This window comes from Aquarana catesbeiana, linkage group LG01, assembly GCF_042186555.1.
Source record: "Aquarana catesbeiana isolate 2022-GZ linkage group LG01, ASM4218655v1, whole genome shotgun sequence".
Classification (NCBI taxonomy): Eukaryota; Metazoa; Chordata; class Amphibia; order Anura; family Ranidae; genus Aquarana; species Aquarana catesbeiana.
The window spans coordinates 324,124,621-324,147,063 of NC_133324.1; the positions used below are offsets into that span (position 1 = coordinate 324,124,621).

At 42.1% G+C, this 22,443-nt stretch overlaps 1 protein-coding gene across 3 annotated transcripts in view; it reads right to left on the reverse strand.

The window, feature by feature from the left end:
- Window positions 1-22,443, reverse strand: part of AP1B1 (adaptor related protein complex 1 subunit beta 1) — a 37,808-nt gene that overhangs the window by 11,133 nt on the left and 4,232 nt on the right. For all 3 annotated transcript variants that reach the window (XM_073630617.1, XM_073630628.1, XM_073630622.1), the window contains exons 2-12: window positions 16,202-16,263; window positions 16,012-16,117; window positions 13,555-13,690; window positions 9,120-9,365; window positions 8,852-9,042; window positions 5,531-5,752; window positions 5,317-5,437; window positions 3,553-3,648; window positions 3,324-3,439; window positions 2,510-2,675; window positions 524-622 (exon numbers count right to left, since the gene is read on the reverse strand). In XM_073630617.1, coding sequence (XP_073486718.1) covers window positions 524-622; window positions 2,510-2,675; window positions 3,324-3,439; window positions 3,553-3,648; window positions 5,317-5,437; window positions 5,531-5,752; window positions 8,852-9,042; window positions 9,120-9,365; window positions 13,555-13,690; window positions 16,012-16,117; window positions 16,202-16,238 — 1,536 coding nt within the window. In that variant the 5' untranslated portion in view covers window positions 16,239-16,263. The remainder of the gene's footprint in view (window positions 1-523; window positions 623-2,509; window positions 2,676-3,323; window positions 3,440-3,552; window positions 3,649-5,316; window positions 5,438-5,530; window positions 5,753-8,851; window positions 9,043-9,119; window positions 9,366-13,554; window positions 13,691-16,011; window positions 16,118-16,201; window positions 16,264-22,443) is intronic.

Consider the following 22,443-nt stretch of genomic DNA (forward strand, 5'->3'; position numbering starts at 1 on the left):
ATTTCCTTGATTAAGGTGAAAAACGTCCCAGTGTTTGTATGCCAACCCCCCCCCCCAACGTCGTCCGTAGCAGCTCTCTCCTCTTTCCTACATTCAAAGAACAGAGAGGCATCAGCTTGAATCTTTGGCTGTTGCTATCAGTCAAATTCTGTGAGCAGAGAGCAGGGCTGAACTGTGCTATCTCTGTAGACGCACACTACCCAAGCTTTGGAACGCGTCTGCAAGCCCCCATAGGTGGCAGCTTCCAATGGTGGCGCACAAAAAAGAAGAAAAGCCAAGATCGCCGGCGGGGGACTCCCAGAAGAAAAGGTTCGGTGGTCACTCTGTGAAAAACCATTGCACAGAGCAGGTAAGTACAGCATGTTATTTACGGGAAAAAAAAAAAAAAAATAAAAAAAAAAAAAAAACCTCTTTAAGAGTCAGGGGCTCACTCAGTCCACCAAGCGCTACATACAACTAAAATTTCACTTTTGGATGGACCAACAGTTTAAAATGGCCTGAACATGCTCTTTATTACACTTACCTGTGTAGCTAAACTAAGTACTTGTTGCACCAGCTCCTGCGTTTCTGTTGGTTTCTTTAAAAATAGCTTCACAATGGCAGTTAGAAGTTGTAGCTGGACCTAAGAAAAAAAAATTTCAGTTGCAAATCTGTCAAATGTGATGAAAGATCAGTGTAGAGCAAAAGGAAGCAATGCAGAATTTCTTTTCTCCTTATACTGCTGTTGTGGGTTAAACAGTAGGAAAACTTCAACTATATTTTTTCTCCCCATCCAGGCAGTACAGAAAAAAATAAAATTTGTCTACAGCGCGTTCACCTTACCTTTATAATATGTATTCTTGATGATTTAAAAAGTAAGGCCTCTAGGACATATGATCTCATACTATTTTAACACATTATACATGTATATAAAGGAAAGGACTCTAGGAGTCCATGCCCACTGAGCACACTCCCATGCATGTAACTAAAGGCCTGCTTTCAGGTTGACAGCCATGATCCTAATCTGTGCAATGTAATGGTTGGCTTCTATTGGGAAAGTTACACCTAATGAAAGCTGGAGGAAAATGCAGTTAAATTCCACATAAAGCATATTAAGATTTTAATATACCCATTCAAGAGCCTACTAGTATTAACTATCTTACTATCTAACTATCTTACTAAATGCCCAAAGTGTGATTTTCAATACACCTGATTTCCATCATTAGATTCAGTTAGTATGGCCCAAACGTTGGGCTATCTGACTCAAATAACTACAGTTATGTCCTCTTTTTCCTCCCTTGTTATTACTTCAAAACTAGTTTTTCTGAAGGAAGAATGACCCTTTCTATAAAATAGGTTTGAACACCTTGTCCTGTTAATAATTAAAAAAAAAAAAAAAAAAATCTAAAATTGTATCACTCCAGTCCTTCTGAAGCTTGTAGACCTAACACAAAATTTTTTATACATTTCTGCTTTTTGAGAAAGTGGAAGTTGTTCAATATCAGGCATCCCTTATGAAAAAGTTATTCGATACCTGGATCTTGTACCTGCTCAATACCTCGACATCTACCCAAGAACTTATAAAAATATATAAATCTTTCGAGCTACTCTAGAGAAACCTGAGACTGCAATCAGCGTCGGGAGTCCAACAACCTGGGGCACTCTATTATGCAACCTTGTTTAAAAAGTAGATTCTTGGTGGACGGCCCATCTTTAGCCTAGTTTACGCATGGACACGCAGTATTCTTCGGTTTAGCATTGGCTATTTTTGTTCAATTTCACAGCAGCCTTTTTATAGGATTCCCTTCCCCTTTTTCTTTTCTTCTCATCTTGAAACCATAAATGAATAATAGTCCTGAACTGACGTATGTGCCAGTATCATCATTGCTATGTCTATAGTGAATGGACCACCTCAACCACAGCACTTCGTGCTTTTTTGCATGTCTCCATCTCGCCTTCCGGGTGAAGATGTTCGTGCACAGTCACTATAATATTGGTTAGACACACATATATATATATATATATATATATATATATATATATATATATATATATATATGGGTCAATTTAGATAGGAGCCAATTAACCTACCAGCATGTCTTTGGAGTGTGGAAGAAAACCCACGCAAGCACAGGGAGAACATGAAAACTCTGTGCAGGTAGTGTTGAGATTGGGATTTGAACAGATAACCCTAGTGTTTCCAGGCAGAAGTGCTGACCACATAGCCAACTTTCTAGCTCACCCTCTTATTTTTAAAACAGAGCTCTCAGGACTTCAAGGTTCACAGTGTACTCAAGAAGAGAACTGTGGATAAATACAGGCACTTGCTATGATACCAGAAAAGTGGTTTACTGCAAACTTTCACTACACAATTGCTGTACACAGCTAGAGTACTTAGGGTAAATCAAAGCACTAGAAAGTGTGTTGCACCCAGAAAGGTAGTTGGGTTCCACCTAATGACAAGTTTGCGTTCAGCCTTCTCTTTTAAATAGTTGTTCGTATTACAACAGCATTTGAAGAAATGTCTCACCTGTGTGCTCTCGTCATGGAAACCCTCTAAGAAACTTTCCAGCAGCTCATCAGCATTGTCAATACGCTCGGCATACTCCCCCACAATCCAGATCATGGCTGCTCTTGCCTCTGGCTCATCCAGTGAGTCTAGGTTCTCACACAATGTAGAGATAACACTTTCATATCTATGGAAGGAAAAGGCGTTACAAAAATTATCTACAAATATCATTCAAGTTATGCTTATCTTTCCTATTGATAATGTGGAATCACAAGGTCTGCAATAACTATAATGCCCTGTACACACGGTCGGACATTGATCGGACATTCCGACAACAAAGTCCATGGATTTTTTCCGACGGATGTTGGCTCAAACTTGTCTTGCATACACACGGTCACACAAAGTTGTGGGAAAATCAGATCGTTCTAAACGCTGTGACGTAAAACACGTACGTCGGGACTATAAACGGGGCAGTAGCCAATAGCTTTCGTCTCTTAATTTATTCTGAGCATGCGTGGCACTTTGTGCGTCAGATCTGTGTACACATGATCGGAATTTCCGACAGCGGATTTTGTTGTCGGAAAATTTTATAGCAAGCTCTCAAACTTTGTGTGTTGGAAATTCCGATGGAAAATGTGTGATGGAGCCTACACACGGTCGGAATTTCCGACAAAAAGATCCTATCACACATTTTCCGTCGGAAAATCCGACCGTGTGTACAAGGCATAAGGGTTAAAACCAATGTATTTGGGTGTGCAATAATGACAAAAATACACCTAAAAACAGATGTCCTAAAAAATTAGAAATGGCGGTCTGCTAGCCAAGAGAGACTTACTTATTTGGATACTTCCTGAAGATGTCCTTTATCACTATGATAGCTTCTTGGACCACATAATTCACCTTCGTCTGAATAAGATCCAGTAGTGTACTAACACAGCGTTCTGCAGATTGCTAGAGAGGGACAATGAACAGAATTATTCACTAATAGCTATTTCTTCTTTTTTGCATTTTTTATGAGCACTACAAAAGATACATAGTTGAAAAGGACAATTGAATTGAGTTACCTCAACTTTAATGGCACAACGTCCAATTGCTCTTACAGCTTTCCTTACAAAGTCCACATCCACTTCAGTGGCATATTCCTTCAATTCTGCAAGAACCTAAAAACGGAACAGAACTTAATTTCTTAGCAAATATATACTGGTCAGCCATAACTTTATGACCACACACCTAATATTAAGTAGCTTTCCCATTTATTGCCAAAACAGCCCTGACCTGCTGAGGAATGGAAGCCACTGGACCTTTGAAGGTATGCTGTGGTATCCTTTAATTCCTGTAAGTTGTGAAATGGGGTCTCCAATGATTGGACTTACTTTTTCAGCACATCCCAGAGATGATCAAACTGACTGAGATCTAGAGAAATTGGAGGGCAAGTCAACACCTCAAACTCGTTTTTGTATTCCTGCTGAAAGGAGCCACTGCCATCTGGGAACAGGGGTGGACCTGGTCAGCCAAAATGTTTAGGTAGACGATGCATGTCAAAGGAATATTGCTCATATATATCATGATATGTATGTATGTATGCATGCATGCATGCATGTTTGAAACATATCAGAATATTTTAGACCGGACCACCATCTACCATTGCTTCGTGGTCAAGTTCTGATGCTCACAAGCCCATTGTGGGCTCTTTTGCCTGTGGAAGTGGTTCAGCATGGGCACCCTGACTGGTCTATGGCTATGCAGCCCCAAAACACAAGCTGCAATGCCCATTTTTTCTGCTTTCTTTACAATCAACTTCAGAAACAACATGTTTACTTTCTGCCTAATATATCCTTTCAGATGCCATTGTAATGAAATAAAATTCACTTTACTGGTGAGTGGTCATAAAAAGTTATGGCTGATATTATGGAGGAGATTAGAGTTTATTTTTGGTAAGAATCTAGTTATTTTGTTAGAATATGTACCACTGAATACTTTATATTGCCGCTTAGCAATCCGCTGAGTGCCTGAGCCAGCCCAGTGCACCAGTGAGCATTGGAGGCCCATACTTCTCTTTTAAAGCAGAACTACAGCATTTCCTTAATTTTGCACAATTGTACAGGTTCCTCTCCTGTATTAAAACTGCTTACAGCGTGCATTGGAAGCTGTAGCAAGTGAGATAAAGCCCCCAGCTCATTTACAGACTGAAGGACATCATCCCCAGGCTATCTCTTGCCTGCTTGTTTCATTTAGTGGACTTCGGTTCTTTCAATCATGGTTCAGTATCACGTGTGTAGGTTATCTAGAGCAGGCTGCATGTGCAGTCTGTCTAGGAACACTAATTTCTACAGACTGACATCCACCCATCGAGACATTTTCATATTTGCATAAGAGCTAGCCCAATGTTTCAATCAGGGCCCAGACTCGGAAGAGGATCACTAAGGCAGAGTGTGATGTTTCAACACGCTGCTGGCCCCTCCTATTGGCCATGATCTGCCCACAATGCAGCACATCATTAGCATGTTAATGAGGAATAAAAGGAGGAACCAGGGCAGGTAAAATATAAGATTAAACTTTAGCTTAATAAAATGAATGTAGAGAGTAGCATCATAGCCATATATTGGTTTTAGTATGTTAGACCTCAATGAGATTTGAATTGATGGAAATAAATAGTAAATCAATTATATTTGCACCATTACAAAGCAGGAAGCATAACCTGCACATGTAATGTGCAAATTTGGTTGTTCTGTTGTACATATTCAATTAAAAAGTACGCAAGCTTTTTAAACAAAACTTCCTTTTTCATGCTATTGTCTTGACAGTAAGGCGATAGCGGCTTTACGAACCTGTGCAATATTTGCAGGCGATGCCAGTCTGATCATGATATCAAGCTTTTCCAGTTTAACATAAATCGGGTCATTATATTTAACAAAGAAAACTTTCATCTCATGCTTCAGGATCTCCGGTCTGTGAAAAAAGATAGCACAACAGAATGAGCATGAGCTGTTGGTTTACAGCAAGCACTAATAATGCTGCTCAGCTTAGGAGAACACATCTTACCGTTTCTGCACAATGAGGTTAATGTTACGCAATGCCACATACTGCAATTCGGGCTCAGCAGAAAGCAGTGTGACTAAAGGAGGGGCCAGTTTCTTCAATAACGTCCCATAATAGTCTAAATCTTTGGACAGCATCTCCATCAATTTCATCAGCACCTTCACTGCTGAAAGCACCACAGCTGAATTTGCATGCGAGAGGCGTGGCGTTACTCGTTCACATACACTGTTGGAAATATAAAGTGTAGCTGAATGATTTTACCTCGACCATAGATTAAGTCTCTAAGCATCTTTAATTAAAAATAAATATTTCAAGTTTTTTCTAAAGACAGCAACAACTTATATTATAAAAAAAAACACAGCTGCTAAGCACTGTTTGTAATATCCACCTTACATGCAATATAAAAAAAAATCAATAATAAAACACACACACACTAACCTTTTTGGGTAATTTATCATAAGCTCCAACTGCCATAACTCATAAGGAAAACGGTGGCTACCCCTCAATAGCATATTATAAATGGAGAGGTTTAAGCCAGCAAAAAAAATAAAAGGCACAGTTTCTGTGATACGATACACGTTTAGTGATTTATCTGAAAGCTGTGCTGTCAGCCATCATAATGTATAGCAGGTGGTTGGCAGAGCCACATACAGTGGATATAAAAAGTCTTCATATCCCTGTTAAGATGTCAAGTTGCTGTGATGTAAAAAAATGAGACAAAGATAAATTATTTCAGAACTTTTCCCACCTTTAATGTGACCTGTAAACTGTGCAACTCAATTGAAAAACACACTGAAATCTTTTAGGGGGAGGAGTAAAAATAAAAACCTAAAATAAATGTGGTTGCACAAGTGTGCACACCCTCTTATAACTGGGGATGTAGCTATGTTCAGAATTGAGCAACCACATTCAAACTCATGTTAAATAGAAGTTAGTACATACCTGCCATCATTTAAAGTGCCTCTGATTAACCCCAAATAAAGTTCAGCTATTCTCTAGTAGGTCTTTCCTGACATTTTCTTGGTCGCATCCTACAGCAAAAGCCATGATCCGCAGAGAGCTTCCAAAGCATCAGAGGGATCTCATTGTTAAAAGGTATCAGTCAGGAGAAGGGTACAAAAGAATTTCCAATGCATTAGATATACCATGGAACACAGTGAAGACAGTCGTCAAGTGGGGAAAATATGGCACAAAAGTGACATTACCAAGAACTGGACGTCCCTCCAAAATTGATGAAAAGACGAGAAGAAAACTGGTCAGGTGGGCTGCCAAGAGGCCTACAGCAACATTAAAGGAGCTGAAGGAATATCTAGCAAGTACTGGCTGTGTGGTACACGTGACAACAATCTCCCGTATTCTTCATGTCTGGGCTATGGGGTAGAGTGGCAAGATGGAAGCCTTTTCTTACCAAGAAAAACATCCAAGCACGGCAACATTTTCCAAAAACACACCTGAAGTCTCCCAACAGCATGTAGGAAAATTTAAGGAAATGATGCCGGACGGAGTGCAGCCGTCCAGAATTATTTTTTTATGTTACACAGCATGCAAGCTGGGCTAGCACCTGACTAGTGTCTGTGGGGATTAACCAGAGACTCACTCACCTGGAGCGGCTTTTCTTGTTTCATGTGGGAAAATGTGTTATGGTCTGATGAAACCAAGGTTGAACTTTTTGGCCATAATTCCAATAGATATATTTGGTGCAAAAACAACACTGCACATCACCAAAAGAACACCATACCCACTGTGAGGCATGGTGGTGGCAGCATCAAGCTTTGAGGCTGTTTTTCATCAGCTGGAACATGGGCATTAGTCTAGATAGAGGGAATTATAAACAGTTCCAAATACCAGTCAATATTGGCACAAAACCTTCAGGCTTCTACTAGAAAGCTGAACATGAAGAGGAACTTCATCTTTCAGCGTGACAACAACCCAAAGCATACATCCAAATCAACAAAGGAATGGCTTCACCAGATGAAGATTAATGTTTTGGAATGGCCCAGCCAGAGCCCAGACCTGAATCCAATTGAGAATCTGTGGGGTGATCTGAAGAGGACTGTGCACAGGAGATGCCCTTGCAATCTGACAGATTTGGAGTGTTTTTGCAAAGAAGAGTGGGCAAATATTGCCAAGTCAACATGTGCCATGCTGATAGACTCATACCCAAAAAGACTGAGTGCTGTAATAAAATCAAAAAGTGCTTCAACAAAGTATTAGTTTAAGAGTGTGCACACTTATGCAACCATATTATTTTATTTTTTTATTTTTACTTCCCTCCACCTAAAAGATTTCAGTTTGTTGTTCAACTGAGTTGTACAGTTTATAGGTCACATTAAAGGTGGTAAAAGGTGTGAAATGATTTATCTTTGTCTTTTTTTTTTTTACATCACAGAAACCTGACAATTTAACAGGGGTGTGTAGACTTTTTATATCCACTGTAGGTCTTAAGGGTGTCAAGCTGGTAGTCAAAAATGTTAACTTGCTACATTAAGCTATTTCAGCAGCTTCATGTTTTAAAGCAACAACCTGCGTTTCAATTGAACCATGCTCCTTAAAAGTATACTGTATGTTGGGCACAGTTTTGTATAAAGCAAGGAAGTATTTTTAAATCCTGCTGGGTTTTTACAACTATCTGGGGCTCTGTTAGAAATGAATGCTAACAAGGATTTCATCCATCCAGTAAAAGTTGTCTGCAGTACAGGACATGAGGGTAAGGCCCCTTTCACACAGGCTAAACTCTGCTTAACTCTGGTTTGCTAAACAGGGGATCTGTCCGCTGATTCCTTGCTGAGCAGAGCAGGTGGACGAACGATCCATGTCCGCTCGGTTTATGCAGAGCGTACACAGCCCGCTCTGATCTATGGGCAGTCAGGTGTAAAGGGACTGGCTATTAGTTTACATCCAACTGCCCTCCAATCAGATCCGGCCACATGGAGGGGAACAGATCCCCTTTGTTTTGTTTTTGCCAGATCGGATTGGAGGGAGGCGGGTGTAAACGGGCACAAGTCCACTGCTCCATAGGGGAGAATGGAGGGTCTGATGGGGTTTGCCTGAAAAACATACAGGCAGACCCAATAGGCCCCTTTCACACAAGAAATCCTAAATCTCTCTAATGGAGCCCCGATATAGTAGTAAAAACCTGTTAGGAATTAAAACTCTTCCTACTCTGGAAACAAAAGTTTCAGCTGGACATATGTTTTTTTATAATGCATAACAAAGAAACACAATAAGAAATTGTTGTTTTGGTGTTCATGCATGTGTCTAATTCACTGTTCAACTTGCTAACAGTGTTCCTTGGCATGACATTATGTCATTTTAATTCTTTACCTCTGAGCTTCACGATCATCCTTGGGGATATAGTTTGCCAAACAGTCCAAGATAAAGATCTGACCCCATTCAGTACATTCATTTAGAGCAGTCAGCAGCTTGTTGATTGACTGAGGATTCAGATCCAATAAGTTACTACTTGGGTGAGATTCAGCAATCTCTGAGAGAGCTGCTACTGCATTAGCCACAACCTAGAACAAGATGGAAATACTAAACACTCTGTACTTGCTAATTTTTCGAAACATAGTTACACACAAAAAGTACTTACCATTGGATTGGAATCAGAGATAAGATCTTTCAATGTGTCCAGGAAACCCTGGTCTTCCACTAGCTGAGCATTGATGTCATGCAGTTTGGCTACACACACTGCTGCCGTCTTACGCACATATGGGTCCTCATCTTTCAGGCACTTACGAAGTGGTTCACAAAGATACTCTGTGATTTTGTCCACACGTATACAACCCATAGTGCGTACAGCTAAAGCACGGATTAAAGGGTTGGGGTCTTCACAGTCCTAAGAAAAAATTAAAATTAAATCGGTTAAAGAAACACATCCCCTTACATTTCAGTTGAATTGTACTGGGGAATATGTATGCCATCCCTGCTGGCTTTCCTTCTAAAAATGTTTGTTGCCATCTGGTAATGGAGATCCAACATATTCAATATTCTCAGACTTCAAATGGTGCATGCTTGTTCTGAGCCCACGACTGAAAATATTCAAGCTACATGCAGCCATCATATTTCTCTTAGAACAGGTGTAAAGCCTAGCTTAAAAGTTGAGCATTTTTTTCCCTTTTTCAAAAATCATACTTACCTAGGTGGATGCAGCATCGGTCCCCCAGCCGGCTCCAAGACTGAGAACCAATCACTCAAACACCGCTGATCGCTCGATTCTCAGGGCTTCACGAGAAGAGAGCTGGTGACTGTCAGTCATCGCTCTCTGCTTTGCCCCCCCCCCGCTCACTGGATCGCTGGGCTGTGGAGTGGGCGGGAACGGCTGGCTCAGGCTCTCAGCGGCTTGCTGAGAGGCCAAGCCGGGTGCCGGTACAGGCATGTGGGCAAATAGTCTCACGATCTAGCCCGAGCCTGGCCGGGCTCTGTGACATCAGCCGTCAGCGGGCTTCAGTCCGAGGTCTGCTGAAAACAAGTCACAGGAGTGCAGAACAAATTGCACTTCTATGATCCATAGGAGAAGTACAGCCAAATGAGCTTTGGATGTACTTCTCTAAACTATTTCTAAAGGCTTTTTCCAATAATTTTCACCTAATGATCCTGCTAGCAGTTCAGAGGTGAACTGGGCAGGGCTGATCAACACTGCTTGAGAGAACACTGCAGAGTGCACAGGAACTTACAAGCGCGCTGTTATTGGCAGGATCACACACTGATCATTTCAAGAACACACTTCTTTTCCTAGGGTGACAACACTCACTCACTGCACTATACAGTGGGGCAAAAAAGTATTTAGTCAGCCACCAATTGTGCAAGTTCTCCCACTTAAAAAGATGAGAGAGGCCTGTAATTGTCATCATAGGTATACCTCAACTATGAGAGACAAAATGTGGAAACAAATCCAGACAATCACATTGTCTGATTTTTTAAATAATTTATTTGCAAATCATGGTGGAAAATAAGTATTTGGTCACCTACAAACAAGCAAGATTTCTGCCTCTCACAGACCTGTATCTTCTTCCTTAAGAGGCTCCTCTGTCCTCCACTCATTACCTGTATTAATGGCACCTGTTTGAACTTGTTATCAGTATAAAAGACACCTGTCCACAACCTCAAACAGTCACACTCCAAATTCCACTATGGTGAAGACCAAAGAGCTGTCGAAGGACACCAGAAACAAAATTGTAGACCTGCACCAGGCTGGGAAGACTGAATCTGCAATAGGCAAGCAGCTAGGTGTGAAGAAATCAACTGTGGAAGCAATAATTAGAAAATGGAAGACATACAAGACCACTGATAATCTCCCTCGATCTTGGGCTCCATGCAAGATCTCACACCGTGGGGTCAAAATGATCACAAGAACAGTGAGCAAAAATCCCAGAACCACACGGGGGGACCTAGTGAATGACCTTCAGAGATCTGGGACCAACATAACAAAGGCTACCATCAGTAACACACTACGCCGCCAGGAACTCAGATCCTGCAGTGCCAGACGTGTCCCCCTGCTTAATCCAGTACATGTCCGGGCCCGTCTGAGGTTTGCTAGAGAGCATTTGGATGATGCAGAAGAGGATTGGGAGAATGTCATATAATCAGATGAAACCAAAGTAGAACTGTTTGGTAGAAACACAACTCGTCGTGTTTGGAGGAGAGAGAATGCTGAGTTGCAACCAAAGAACACCATATCTACTGTGAAGCATGGGGGTGGCAACATCATGCTTTGGGGCTGTTTCTCTGCAAAGGGAACAGGACGACCTATCCGTGTACATGAAAGATCGAATGGGGCCATGTATAGTGAGATTTTGAGTGCAAACCTCCTCCCATCAGCAAGGGCATTGAAGATGAAACGTGGCTGGGTCTTTCAGCATGACAATGATCCCAAACACACCGCCCGGGCAACAAAGGAGTGGCTTCATGAGAAGCATTTCAAGGTCCTGGAGTGGCCTAGCCAGTCTCCAGATCTCAACCCCATAGAGAACCTTTGGAGGGAGTTGAAAGTCTGTGTTGCCCAGCGACAGCCCCAAAACATCACTGCTCTAGAGGAGATCTGCATGGAGGAACGGGCCAACATACCAGCAACAGTGTGTGACAACCTTGTGAAGACTTACAGAAAATGTTTGACCTCTGTTACATATCCTTTGTTGGCAATGACAAAGTATTGAGATGAACTTTTGATATTGACCAAATACTTATTTTCCGCCATAATTTGCAAATAAATTCTTTCAAAAAATCAGACAATGTGATTGTCTGGATTTGTTTCCATATTTTGTCTCTCATAGTTGAGGTATACCTATGATGACAATTACAGGCCTCTCTCATCTTTTTAAGTGGGAGAACTTGCACAATTGGTGGCTGACTAAATACTTTTTTGCCCCACTGTATCTATGGAGGAGCAGTGCTGACACACTAATAGGGCGTACACACGGTCGGACTTTGTTCGGACATTCCGACAACAAAATCCTAGGATTTTTTCCGACGGATGTTGGCTCAAACTTGTCTTGCATACACACGGTCACACAAAGTTGTCGGAAAATCCGATCGTTCTGAACGCGGTGACGTAAAACACATACGTCGGGACTATAAACGGGGCAGTGGCCAATAGCTTTCATCTCTTTATTTATTCTGAGCATACGTGGCACTTTGTCCGTCGGATTTGTGTACACACGATCGGAATTTCCGACAACGGATTTTGTTGTCGGAAAATTTTATCTCCTGCTCTCCAACTTTGTGTGTCGGAAAATCCTATGGAAAATGTCCGATGGAGCCCACACACGGTCGGAATTTCCGACAACACGCTCCGATCGGACATTTTCCATCGGAAAATCCGACCGTGTGTACGGGGCATAAGACAAGAAGGGTGCAAGGACCATAGAAGACATCCCCATTTTCTCATCTACATAACACAGGAGGAGGTGTTCTGTAGTTCAGAGGTGAGCTTGGCAGGGCTGAAAGACACTGCTCAGGAACATACAAGCTCAGTGGACATTTGGCAGGTTCAACAGGGTTTTCTTTTCAAACAGATATATAACAGAACGCTTTTTAAATTATAAGTATATTGTTAAAGTATATTTAAAAAATGAAAAGGGAACAAATAAGTTGTTAGTTTGCATATGTTTATGAGCAAATGTCATTACAAAGCCAGATGTTCAGCCTTATTTAGGATACCCTTATATACCATATTTATCGGCGTATAACACGCACTTTTTTCCCCCTTAAAATCAGGGGAAAATCATGGGTGTGTGTTATACGCTGATCCCCACTGTCTGTGGAGCGCCCCCGACATTGACCGAGCCGAGCGTACTGTGTACTCAGCTCCGCTCGCAGTCACGTCCAGTCCCGCCTCCTAGCCTTTACGTCCCACCATTGGACCGGTGTTGTGTTCATCATAGGAGCTGGGCCAAGGGGCGGGACAGGGGCGTTACTGCGAGCGGAGCAGAGTACACTCGGCTTGGTCTATGTCGGCAGTGAGAGGAGCCGAAGATCTCGGCGGCGGGGGCAGAGGCGGCGGCGCTAAATTCAAAACCAAAACATGCTGCAGATGGAGACACTGGGGAAGGCTGCAGGTGGACAGCGTGCAAGGCTGCAGGTGGACAGCGTGCAAGGCTGCAGGTGGACAGCGTGCAAGGCTGCAGGTGGACAGCGTGCAAGGCTGCAGGTGGACAGCGTGCAAGGCTGCAGGTGGACAGCGTGCAAGGCTGCAGGTGGACAGCGTGCAAGGCTGCATTGATGGGCATTTAAAATGTAAGTTTTTTTTCCTTAAACTTCCCTCCTAAAAGTTTTTTTCCTTAAACTTCCCTCCTAAACTTGGGGTGCGTGTTATACGCCGATATATACGGTAGTTAGATGCAGAAATTGAGCAAAATTTAGAAGATAATGTGCAGCTCCAAGAAATTAAAGTTATTGCACATTTCAGTTCTTCCTTATATGCCTAAATATAAATTGGGATTCCACTGGTAAAAAGTTACAGAATAGTACAGGCTAGTTATTTAAGTAAATTACAGAGAGTGCTATACCTTTCCATCTAACAAACTTACCTTTACAAAAGTGTTTACAGCCATGATGGCCATGTCAGGCTGGCTTTTAGCATAGTTCATCAAGTACAAATAAACCAGCTTCTTCAGCTCCAAGTTATCTGTCTGCATGCAGTTCACAACATCAGGGAACAGGGCACTGTCACAAGAGCAAAGATTACATTATACTGTGCATTAAGGAAAAAAAAACAAAAAAACACACCAACAGAATTATTCAGTAAATAGTCACCAGTATTGCATGTGGTCTACCACCTGCAGTTAATCTTGCTAGGCACTAATAGTCAGAGGTAATAGTGTCTTAGATCTTACATTGCAGCTATGAGTCTTGTGGGCACAGAAGTGTTTAGGCACCCTTACATGCTCAGATGCATGCAATACCTTGCCGAAGGAATGCAAGAGAAAAGGTCAAAATTTCAGAGTACTGAACAATTAACATTCCTAAATGGTCCCTATACCTTAGGAAACCTTCACTTTTAAACCACAAACCAAAAATGTAGTATAATGCAGCTCATTACTTATTTTTTCCATTTTTTTCCCCCATCTGATGAGCTGGCCAATAACACACTCTGGATGGAGGCGCAACAGAGACTTGGACAGCTGCATTATCGATCTGGGGAATTTTTTCTTAAATAACAATTATGTTATACTTACCCACTCTATGCAATGGTTTTGCACAGAGCAGCGCTGATCCTCCTCCTCTTGGGTCCTTCACTGGCTCCACCCCCTTCTGAATGCATCCTTAGCAAGCCACTTGCTATGAGAGCACTTGTGAAGGCTCGATCCCGATCTGAGCTGTGTGTCCATTGTCACACACAGCGCAGCTCAAACCTGCCCCCCTCTGTCCTCAATGGCTGTAACTGACAACAGCAGGAGCCAATGGCTCCCACTGCTTCCTCAATCCCCAGCAAGGAGAGAGAGCTGCTGCTCTCAGGCACAGCCCTGGACACACACAGTGCGGCTCTCTCCTCACAGGCTGTAAATGACAGCAGCACAAGGCAATGGCTTAGAGTTGCCACCTCATCCATTTAAACCCGAACACATATTGATTACACAGGTTCTGTGGCAGATTAAGGTGGTAATTAAACTCACTTGGTGCCTTATCTGCACTAAATTAGTCTCAGAACCTGTGTAATTCATATGTGTTCGGGTTTAAAGGGATGAGGTGGCAACCCTACAATGACTCCCGCTGCTGCCTCCACGGCCACCGAGGAGAGAGAGCGGCTGCCCCCAGGTATTTGGGGGGCTGCGGGGGAACTGAACACAGAAGGTTTTTTACTTTAAAGCAGAGAATGCATTAAGGTAAAAAACACTTCAAAACGTGTCGGTTTAGTTTTGCTTTAAAGTTGAACTCTAGCATAATAGTACATTAACAGAGGCAACTTGCATAAAAAAGAAAATAAAAAAACATTTATATTTGCACCATTCACAGAGACAAAGCTGTCACCTCTTGAGTATTCTCTCATTATACCCTGCAAAGATGAACCAAACTAGCCAGCATTGACCCTAGGCAGCCTATCCATGATCAAATCTACCAGTGCAAGCCCCGGAAAAACATCCAACCACGGTGCCCAAAACCTCTCAAAATGTATGTGCATTACCCCTATGTTGGTAGATAAGCTGTTCCATGCATAACAGCTCATCTATATTTTTATCCAATTACCCCACAAGTACGGGGTTTCTCTGACCTCCAATGTACCATGATCAGCTTTCGTGCCTGGAACAAGGCTCTAAGTATAGCCTCTCTGGTGTGCATTTCCCAGTGGTACTCTTCCAATAAACAGGCCTTTGGGTCTAGGGGAAGGGCCACCTAAAAACACTGAGTTTACCCTATTTACCACCCCCCGCCCTGTAGGAATGTATTATCAGGCACTGCCACAAAAGGTGCATTAGGTCACCATGATCCCCCTTACACCTTGTAGATTCTGTTTATAAGCTTGATAAAGTGTAGTCTGTGAGGAGTAATCCCCCCAGAAGGACATACAGTTGAGTTAGCCTTTGCGATATATTTAATGAGCTAACTGCCGCTTTTGCTGGACAGCTTGGTCTGGTAAAGGAAGCTAAACAGTAACAGACAGACAGACAGAAAGAAAGAAGCCATCACATCTAAATAGTTGGTAAGCTGCAATATATTCCTTTTGGGTTAAATGCCACTTTAGGAAAATGTGACATTTGGTGCTGATGTGAGACTGCTGAAGAAGAAAATTTTAAATTAGCAGATCACCATTTTCCGAAGTCCCTGACTTAGCACAGCCAGTCAATCACGTATGCAATGACTGACAACCGGATGTTAGTAAAAGCCAAGTCAACTGTTCAGACTAAGAAACCTCTTCCATTTTCCACTAATCAGCTAGAGTGGAAACTATTCTTCTTTCACTGGATGAAACCAAGCAGAACACAAGACCTCATCAGCCATCTTCAATTACACCAGAGGCACTGTGAAATGGTACACCTCCTACTCACCTGACATCCTTCCCCACAGTCATAGAGGCAATGACTTTCTTTACAGCCTCCTTCTTCTTTTCCTTCTTGTCGCTGTTCAGTTCTGCTTTTAGCTCAAAGATCTCACCTGCAAGTGTGAAATATAAACTTAGCATCTGCAGCGATTTCCAAACAAAGCATTTTTTATTTCAGACCTCCCAAAATCCCTCACCTTTCTTGGTGGTTGTGAAATACTTTGAGTCGGTCATGTTTGCTCTGGGATTTCACACCTAGCTGTAAGGAGAGGCAAAATGTCAGTGAAATGAACAGGCAATCATTATTCCGAGCTGTCAGCTGACTTTACAGGAAGGAGAGAGGCTAAGCTACCCCCATTCAACAGGAAAAAAAACAGAGACAAGGTCAGAAGGGGAGAGACACAGGATTAGATAAAGCTATGGCTACAGCATGCAACATATCCTCCACCCAAACTTATCACTTATTTTTTGCAAAAACGTCAGGCTGGACAGAATGATAGAACTAATCAGAAAGAAAAAGATAGAACCTGAGAACGTGTTCGTTTGTGGACTTGCCCTCTCATTCATTATTGTCAATATGAGGAAGAAACGTTCGGCTTTATTATTTGACTTATTTTATAAGTTTTCCAAATACATAAAAATAAAGTGTCTGTGGTTCTGAATACAGTTTGGAAAGAGAACTTTCATATTAAAATATAAGGCTTTTGCTATTTAATAAGTGCATGTAAGAAGGCACAGTTTTTAATTTATTTTTCCAGGTTTCAAAAAAGAAAGTCTAAATCAAGGGCATCCCACAGCTCTCTTATACATGATATAAGCCCTATATGAGTAAAGCAAGCCATTCATTTTCATATGAAATAGCCAACATTTTGCTAGCTATTTGTATGTAATATGGACAACACAGTATGCTGCCATCATTCCTTCAAAGCCCAACTTCCAGTAAAAGTAAAAACCCTCCCTTGTAGAGGGGCTGCGCCTGTTCTACAACAGTTAGGTGCTTGTTTATGTCTAGGGGATGGGAAAAGCACACTTACATACCCGATCCTCAGCCCCCTCTGCAGACTGAACTCTCCCATGCTCTAGTGGTGGACTGATCCTTGTGGTCTCACATCCAATGCAGGGTTATGGGCCCCACATTGGTCTTGATTACTTCATAGGGAATCTGACCGCCAGAGTGTAGGGGAGAAAAGGCTGCAGATACCAGTTTAACAATGTAGAACAGTCTGTGGGAGCAGAAGATCAGGTAACTCCACTGCAAGGGAGCTTATAGCTTTAAAATGTTGAATATCTGTGCCCTTCTGTATCTTCTAAATTCACATGCATTGAGTATTTCTTTTACTTCAGCAACGATGGTGCCACTATTCATCATTATTGATGGGAAACCAAATTTATATCAATTGCACTCCAGTAAAGTTGCTTTAAACATTCCTATTTCCAATGAGAGGAGGCTACAGCACTGTACAGGTGACTGTCCTCACAAGATTTGGGATTCTCAACTCTTTCAGGATCCCACAAGACGACTTACTAATGCCACCTTGCCCAGGAAAGCCTATTGGAAGCCTGGGAGAAAGGTTAATAAAAGTTTTTTTAATTTTTTTTTTAACTTCTGCTATGCAGTGTTTTGACAGCAGGGGCTGGAGGGCAGCCACACAGGCAGATCTTACATTTTAGTGCAAGGTCCGCTTTAAGTTATTTTAATGCTCTAAAACAGGGGTCTTCAAACTCTTTAAACAAAGGGCCAGTTTACTGCCCTGCAGACTTTAGGGGGAGACAGACTATGCCCAGTGGGAGTAATAAAATTACATAGTGCCTGTGGTCAGGAGGAGGGGGAATTGCACCCCCATCCTTGGTGTCAGTCAGAAGTATAGCGCTCCCATCTTTGGTGTCAGCCAGACATATAGCACCTCCATCATTGGTGTCAGTGAGAGGTATAGCACCCCATTAATGGTGTCAGTGAGAGGTATAGCGCCCCATCATTGTTAGTGAAAGAAATAACATTTCAACATTTGTATCAGTGTGAAGAATAGCACTTTATATCTATGGGAAGAATCCCTGAGGGCTGGCTAAAAGGCAAGAAAAGGGCACATCTGGCCCATGGGCCACAGTTTGGAGACCACTGCTCTAAAAGATCAACTGGCCTAAAACATTTGAATGATTATCCACCTGAGAAATAATATTGTTTAAATACCGTAAACAGCTTTTTAACTACAGAAAGTCACAACAAAATGAATGCTTGGGATATGTCAGTAGTGGCAGAAAATTAATTTGGGTCACGCTACTTAAAGTTCAATATTTTACCTGTAGTTTTGTGACAGTGCTCTGGATATTTCAAGTACAATGCTTGTAAGTGCATCTCCATCATATAATATTTTGTAACTAAAGGCCCTGTCAAACTAATCTTAGGTTCAGTGAACCAATAGGGTGTCTATGGGCTAGTCCAGACCTCAGTGAAGGCCCTGTCAGAATGGTCTCAGGTTCAGTGAGCCAATAGGATGTGTTTGGGCTATTCCAGACCTCAGCGGAGGCCCTGTCAGAATGATCTCAGGTTCAGTGAACCAATAGGATGTGTTTGGGCTAGTCCAGACCTCAGCGGAGGCCCTGTCAGAATGAGCTCAGGTTCAGTGAACCAATAGGATGTGTTTGGGCTAGTCCAGACCTCATTGGAGGTCCTGTCAGAATGATCTCAGGTTCAGTGAGCCAATAGGATGTGTTTGGGCTATTCCAGACCTCAGCGGAGGCCCTGTCAGAATGATCTCAGGTTCAGTGAACCAATAGGATATGTTTGGGCTAGTCCAGACCTCAGCGGAGGCCCGGTCAGAATGATCTCAGGTTCAGTGAACCAATAGGATGTGTTTGGGCTATTCCAGACCTCAGCGGAGGCCCTGTCAGAATGATCTCATGTTCAGTGAACTAATAGGATGTGTTTGGGCTAGTCCAGACCTCAGCGGAGGTCCTGTCAGAATGATCTCAGGTTCAGTGAACCAATAGGATGTGTTTGGGCTAGTCCAGACCTCAGCGGAGGCCCTGTCAGCATGATCTCAGGTTCAGTATGCCAATAGGATGTCTATGGGCTAGTCCAGATCTCAGCAGAGGTCCTGTCAGAATGATCTCAGGTTCAGTGAACCAATAGGATATGTTTGGGCTAGTCCAGACCTCAGCGGAGGCCCTGTCAGAATGATCTCAGGTTCAGTATGCCAATAGGATGTCTATGGGCTAGTCTAGATCTCAGGGGAGGCCCTGTCAAACTGATATCCTTTTCTCTAAAAAAAAAAAAAAAAAAAATTAATCCCACGAAAACCAAAAAGGTGCCTGTTGTGCACGTAGATTTTTATAGTTATAGGATACCATGGCTTAAAAATGTAACTGCTTTTGAAAGGCAGTCTTACCTTTGGACCCAAATCTATTTTTCTACCTTTCAGATCCCATGTATAGATATTACACATATTATTGAACAACCAAAAATACACTAATATTTTTGTTCTGTTGCATTCAATGCTGAGTCCGTCAAAATTGATATGTGGATGGCCCTGTTGGCACCACCCAGCTAGACAAAAGTTGACTGAATGCATAAAGGAGCCAGATGGAAAACAATTCGGCCTCAGGCATTTGAACAGCAGTGGGTGTTGTTCCTGTATGAATACCCTAGCATGCAGTGTAGATCTGTCCACCAATGCTGATGCAAGGGCACATTTTTGTTCAAATAGTCTGATTGATAATATATATCAATTTATTTATTTATTTTTTAATGATATATACACATACACACACACACACACATACACGGTATATTATATTTTCTGGCTGGTTTTAACTAGGGCTCATATTTAGCAGCTCTTGTTGCGATTACCTGACTCCCAGAAGCAGTACTAGAGCAAGAACATCACTGCCTGATATAACAAGGTGGGCTCTATCCTGAAACTAAGAATCTACTGGAACAGAGCTATAGTGAACTTTCCTATTAAAGAATTCCACACTTGCATAATGCCTGTCTGGACAGACTAATATAATTGTTGATCCTCTGGCTGAGACTGTAAGCTGGTTTATATCTGTTGAAGACCAAATATCATACCAGACCCTTAGTTCTGAAAAATACAGTCAGTGTGATAAAAAGGAAACCTGATCTCCAAGAGCTCTATGCTTAACAAGTACATTTGTGTTATTCTATATTCAAACCATAATCAACATAAAGTGCCGGTTCACACTGCTGTGAATTTGTTCCTTTTTTTGTCCTGTGTGAAGTGCGATTTTACAGCGAATTTACCGCGATTTTGACGCGATTTTAACGTGAATTTCAGGAGTTGGACATAGCTGCGATTGATGTTCTAGCCAATGGAATCATAATGTACAAAAAAAAAAAAAAAAAAAGGTATTAACTTCCTGTGTACTTCCTGGTTTTTGTGGAGAGTAGTGTGGTGGAATTCCCACATATCTGAACCAACAATGCGATTCAAGAACAATTTACATTGATGTCTATGGAGACTAAATTCGCAACGCAGCGCTGTAAACTCGCACAAGACCTTTTTTTATCGCATCGCATTCGTGGAGGAATCGCAACGCATGTATGTGAACTACCGTCATTGAAAACAATGGCTTTATGGATGACATGCGAATTTAGAATGTTTTTGACGCATCACATTCGTTATGAGCTCACATCAGTGTGAACCGGCACTTACTACGATTCCTCAGCAGCAATTAAAAAAAAAAAAAAGAAATTTACAGGAACTATTACAGGAAGAACTAGCTCCAGTGATGAATGTCTAATTTATAGGATACCCTCAATACAACAAAACAGTCCAGAAAACTGGGCCTAGCAATGGGGAACTAATGTGTGTACACAGTTACGATTCAGTAAAAGCTGGAAGGACAAGCTCAGCCACTTCCGCATGGAACAGAGACTAGCCCAACCAGGTCTTGGAACTCCCATCTGATATATTATTATCCCCACTAAAGAAGTGACATTGTCCAAAATGAGTGAAACCTCACAGTACAAAAGGGTTAGAAATATCCTATATGCTGCTCGGCCACTACTACTGAAAAGCAGGATAGTGCCACACATTGAAGCCTTTTCCATGGTTTCCAGTACAAGCATTTGTGCATTCCTTGGCTGCTCAAAAGTGCCTGCTGGTTCCTAGATTAGAGTTCTTTTACAAATATCTCCAACTCTGCTGTCCAAGATTTTACACTTGTATACATTGATAATATACACTCAGCGGCCACTTTATTAGGTACACCTGTTCAATTGCTTGGTAATGTAAATTGCTAATCAGCCAATCACATGGCAGCAACTCAATACATTTAGGAATCTAGATGTGGTGAAGACGAGATGCTAAAGTTCAAACAGAACATTAGAATGGGGAGGAAAGGGGATTTAAGTGACTTTGAACATGTCATGGTTGTTGGTGTCAGACGGGCTGGTCTGAGCATTTTAAAAACTGCTGATCTACTGGGAAAAGAGAAAATATCCAGTGAGCGGCAGCTGTGTGGATGAAAATGCCTTGTTGATGTCAGAGGTCAAAGGAGAATGGGGAGACTGGCTTGAGATGATAGAAAGGCAACAGTAGCTCAAACAACCACTCGTAGCAACCAAGGTAGGCAGAATACCACCTCTGAATGCACAGTACATCGAACCTTGAAGCAGATGAGCTACAGCAGCAGCAAACCCCTCAGGTGCCACTCCTGTCAGCTAAGAACAGAAAACTGAGGCTACAATTGGCACAGGCTCACCAAAGTTGGACAATAGAAAGTTGGAAAAACGTTGCCTGGTCTGATGAGTATCGATTTCAGCTGCAACATTCAGATGGTAGGATCAAAATTTAGCTTAAACAACATGAAAGCATGGATCCATCCTGCCTTGTATCAACAGTTCAGGCTGGTGGTGATGTAACGGCCGGTGTGAGGGATATTTTCTTGGCACATTTTGGGCCCCTTAGTACCAATTGAGCATGGTTTAAATGCCACAGCCTACCTGAGTATTGTTGCTGACCATGTCCATCCCTTTATGACTACAGTGTACCCATCTTCTGATGGCAACTTCCAGCAGGATAATGCACCGTGTCACAAAGCTCAAATCATCTCACCATTGGTTCCTTGAACATGACAATGAGATCCCTGTACTCCAATGGCCTCCACAGTCACCAGACCTCAATCCAATAGAGCACCTTTGGGATGTGGTGGAATGAGAGATTTGCAGCGTGGATGTGCAGATGACAAATATGCAGCAACTGAGTGATGCTAGCAATATGGACCAAACTCTCTGAGGAATGTTTCCAACACATTGTTGAATCTATGCCATGAACAATTAAGGCAGTTCTGAAGGCAAAAGGGGGTCCAACCCGGTACTAGTGAGGTGTACCTAATGAAGTGGCCGCTAAGCGTAGATGACCATAACAAACAGGGTGCTGTAGTCACACAGAAGAGCATAACCCCATAATATACTAAT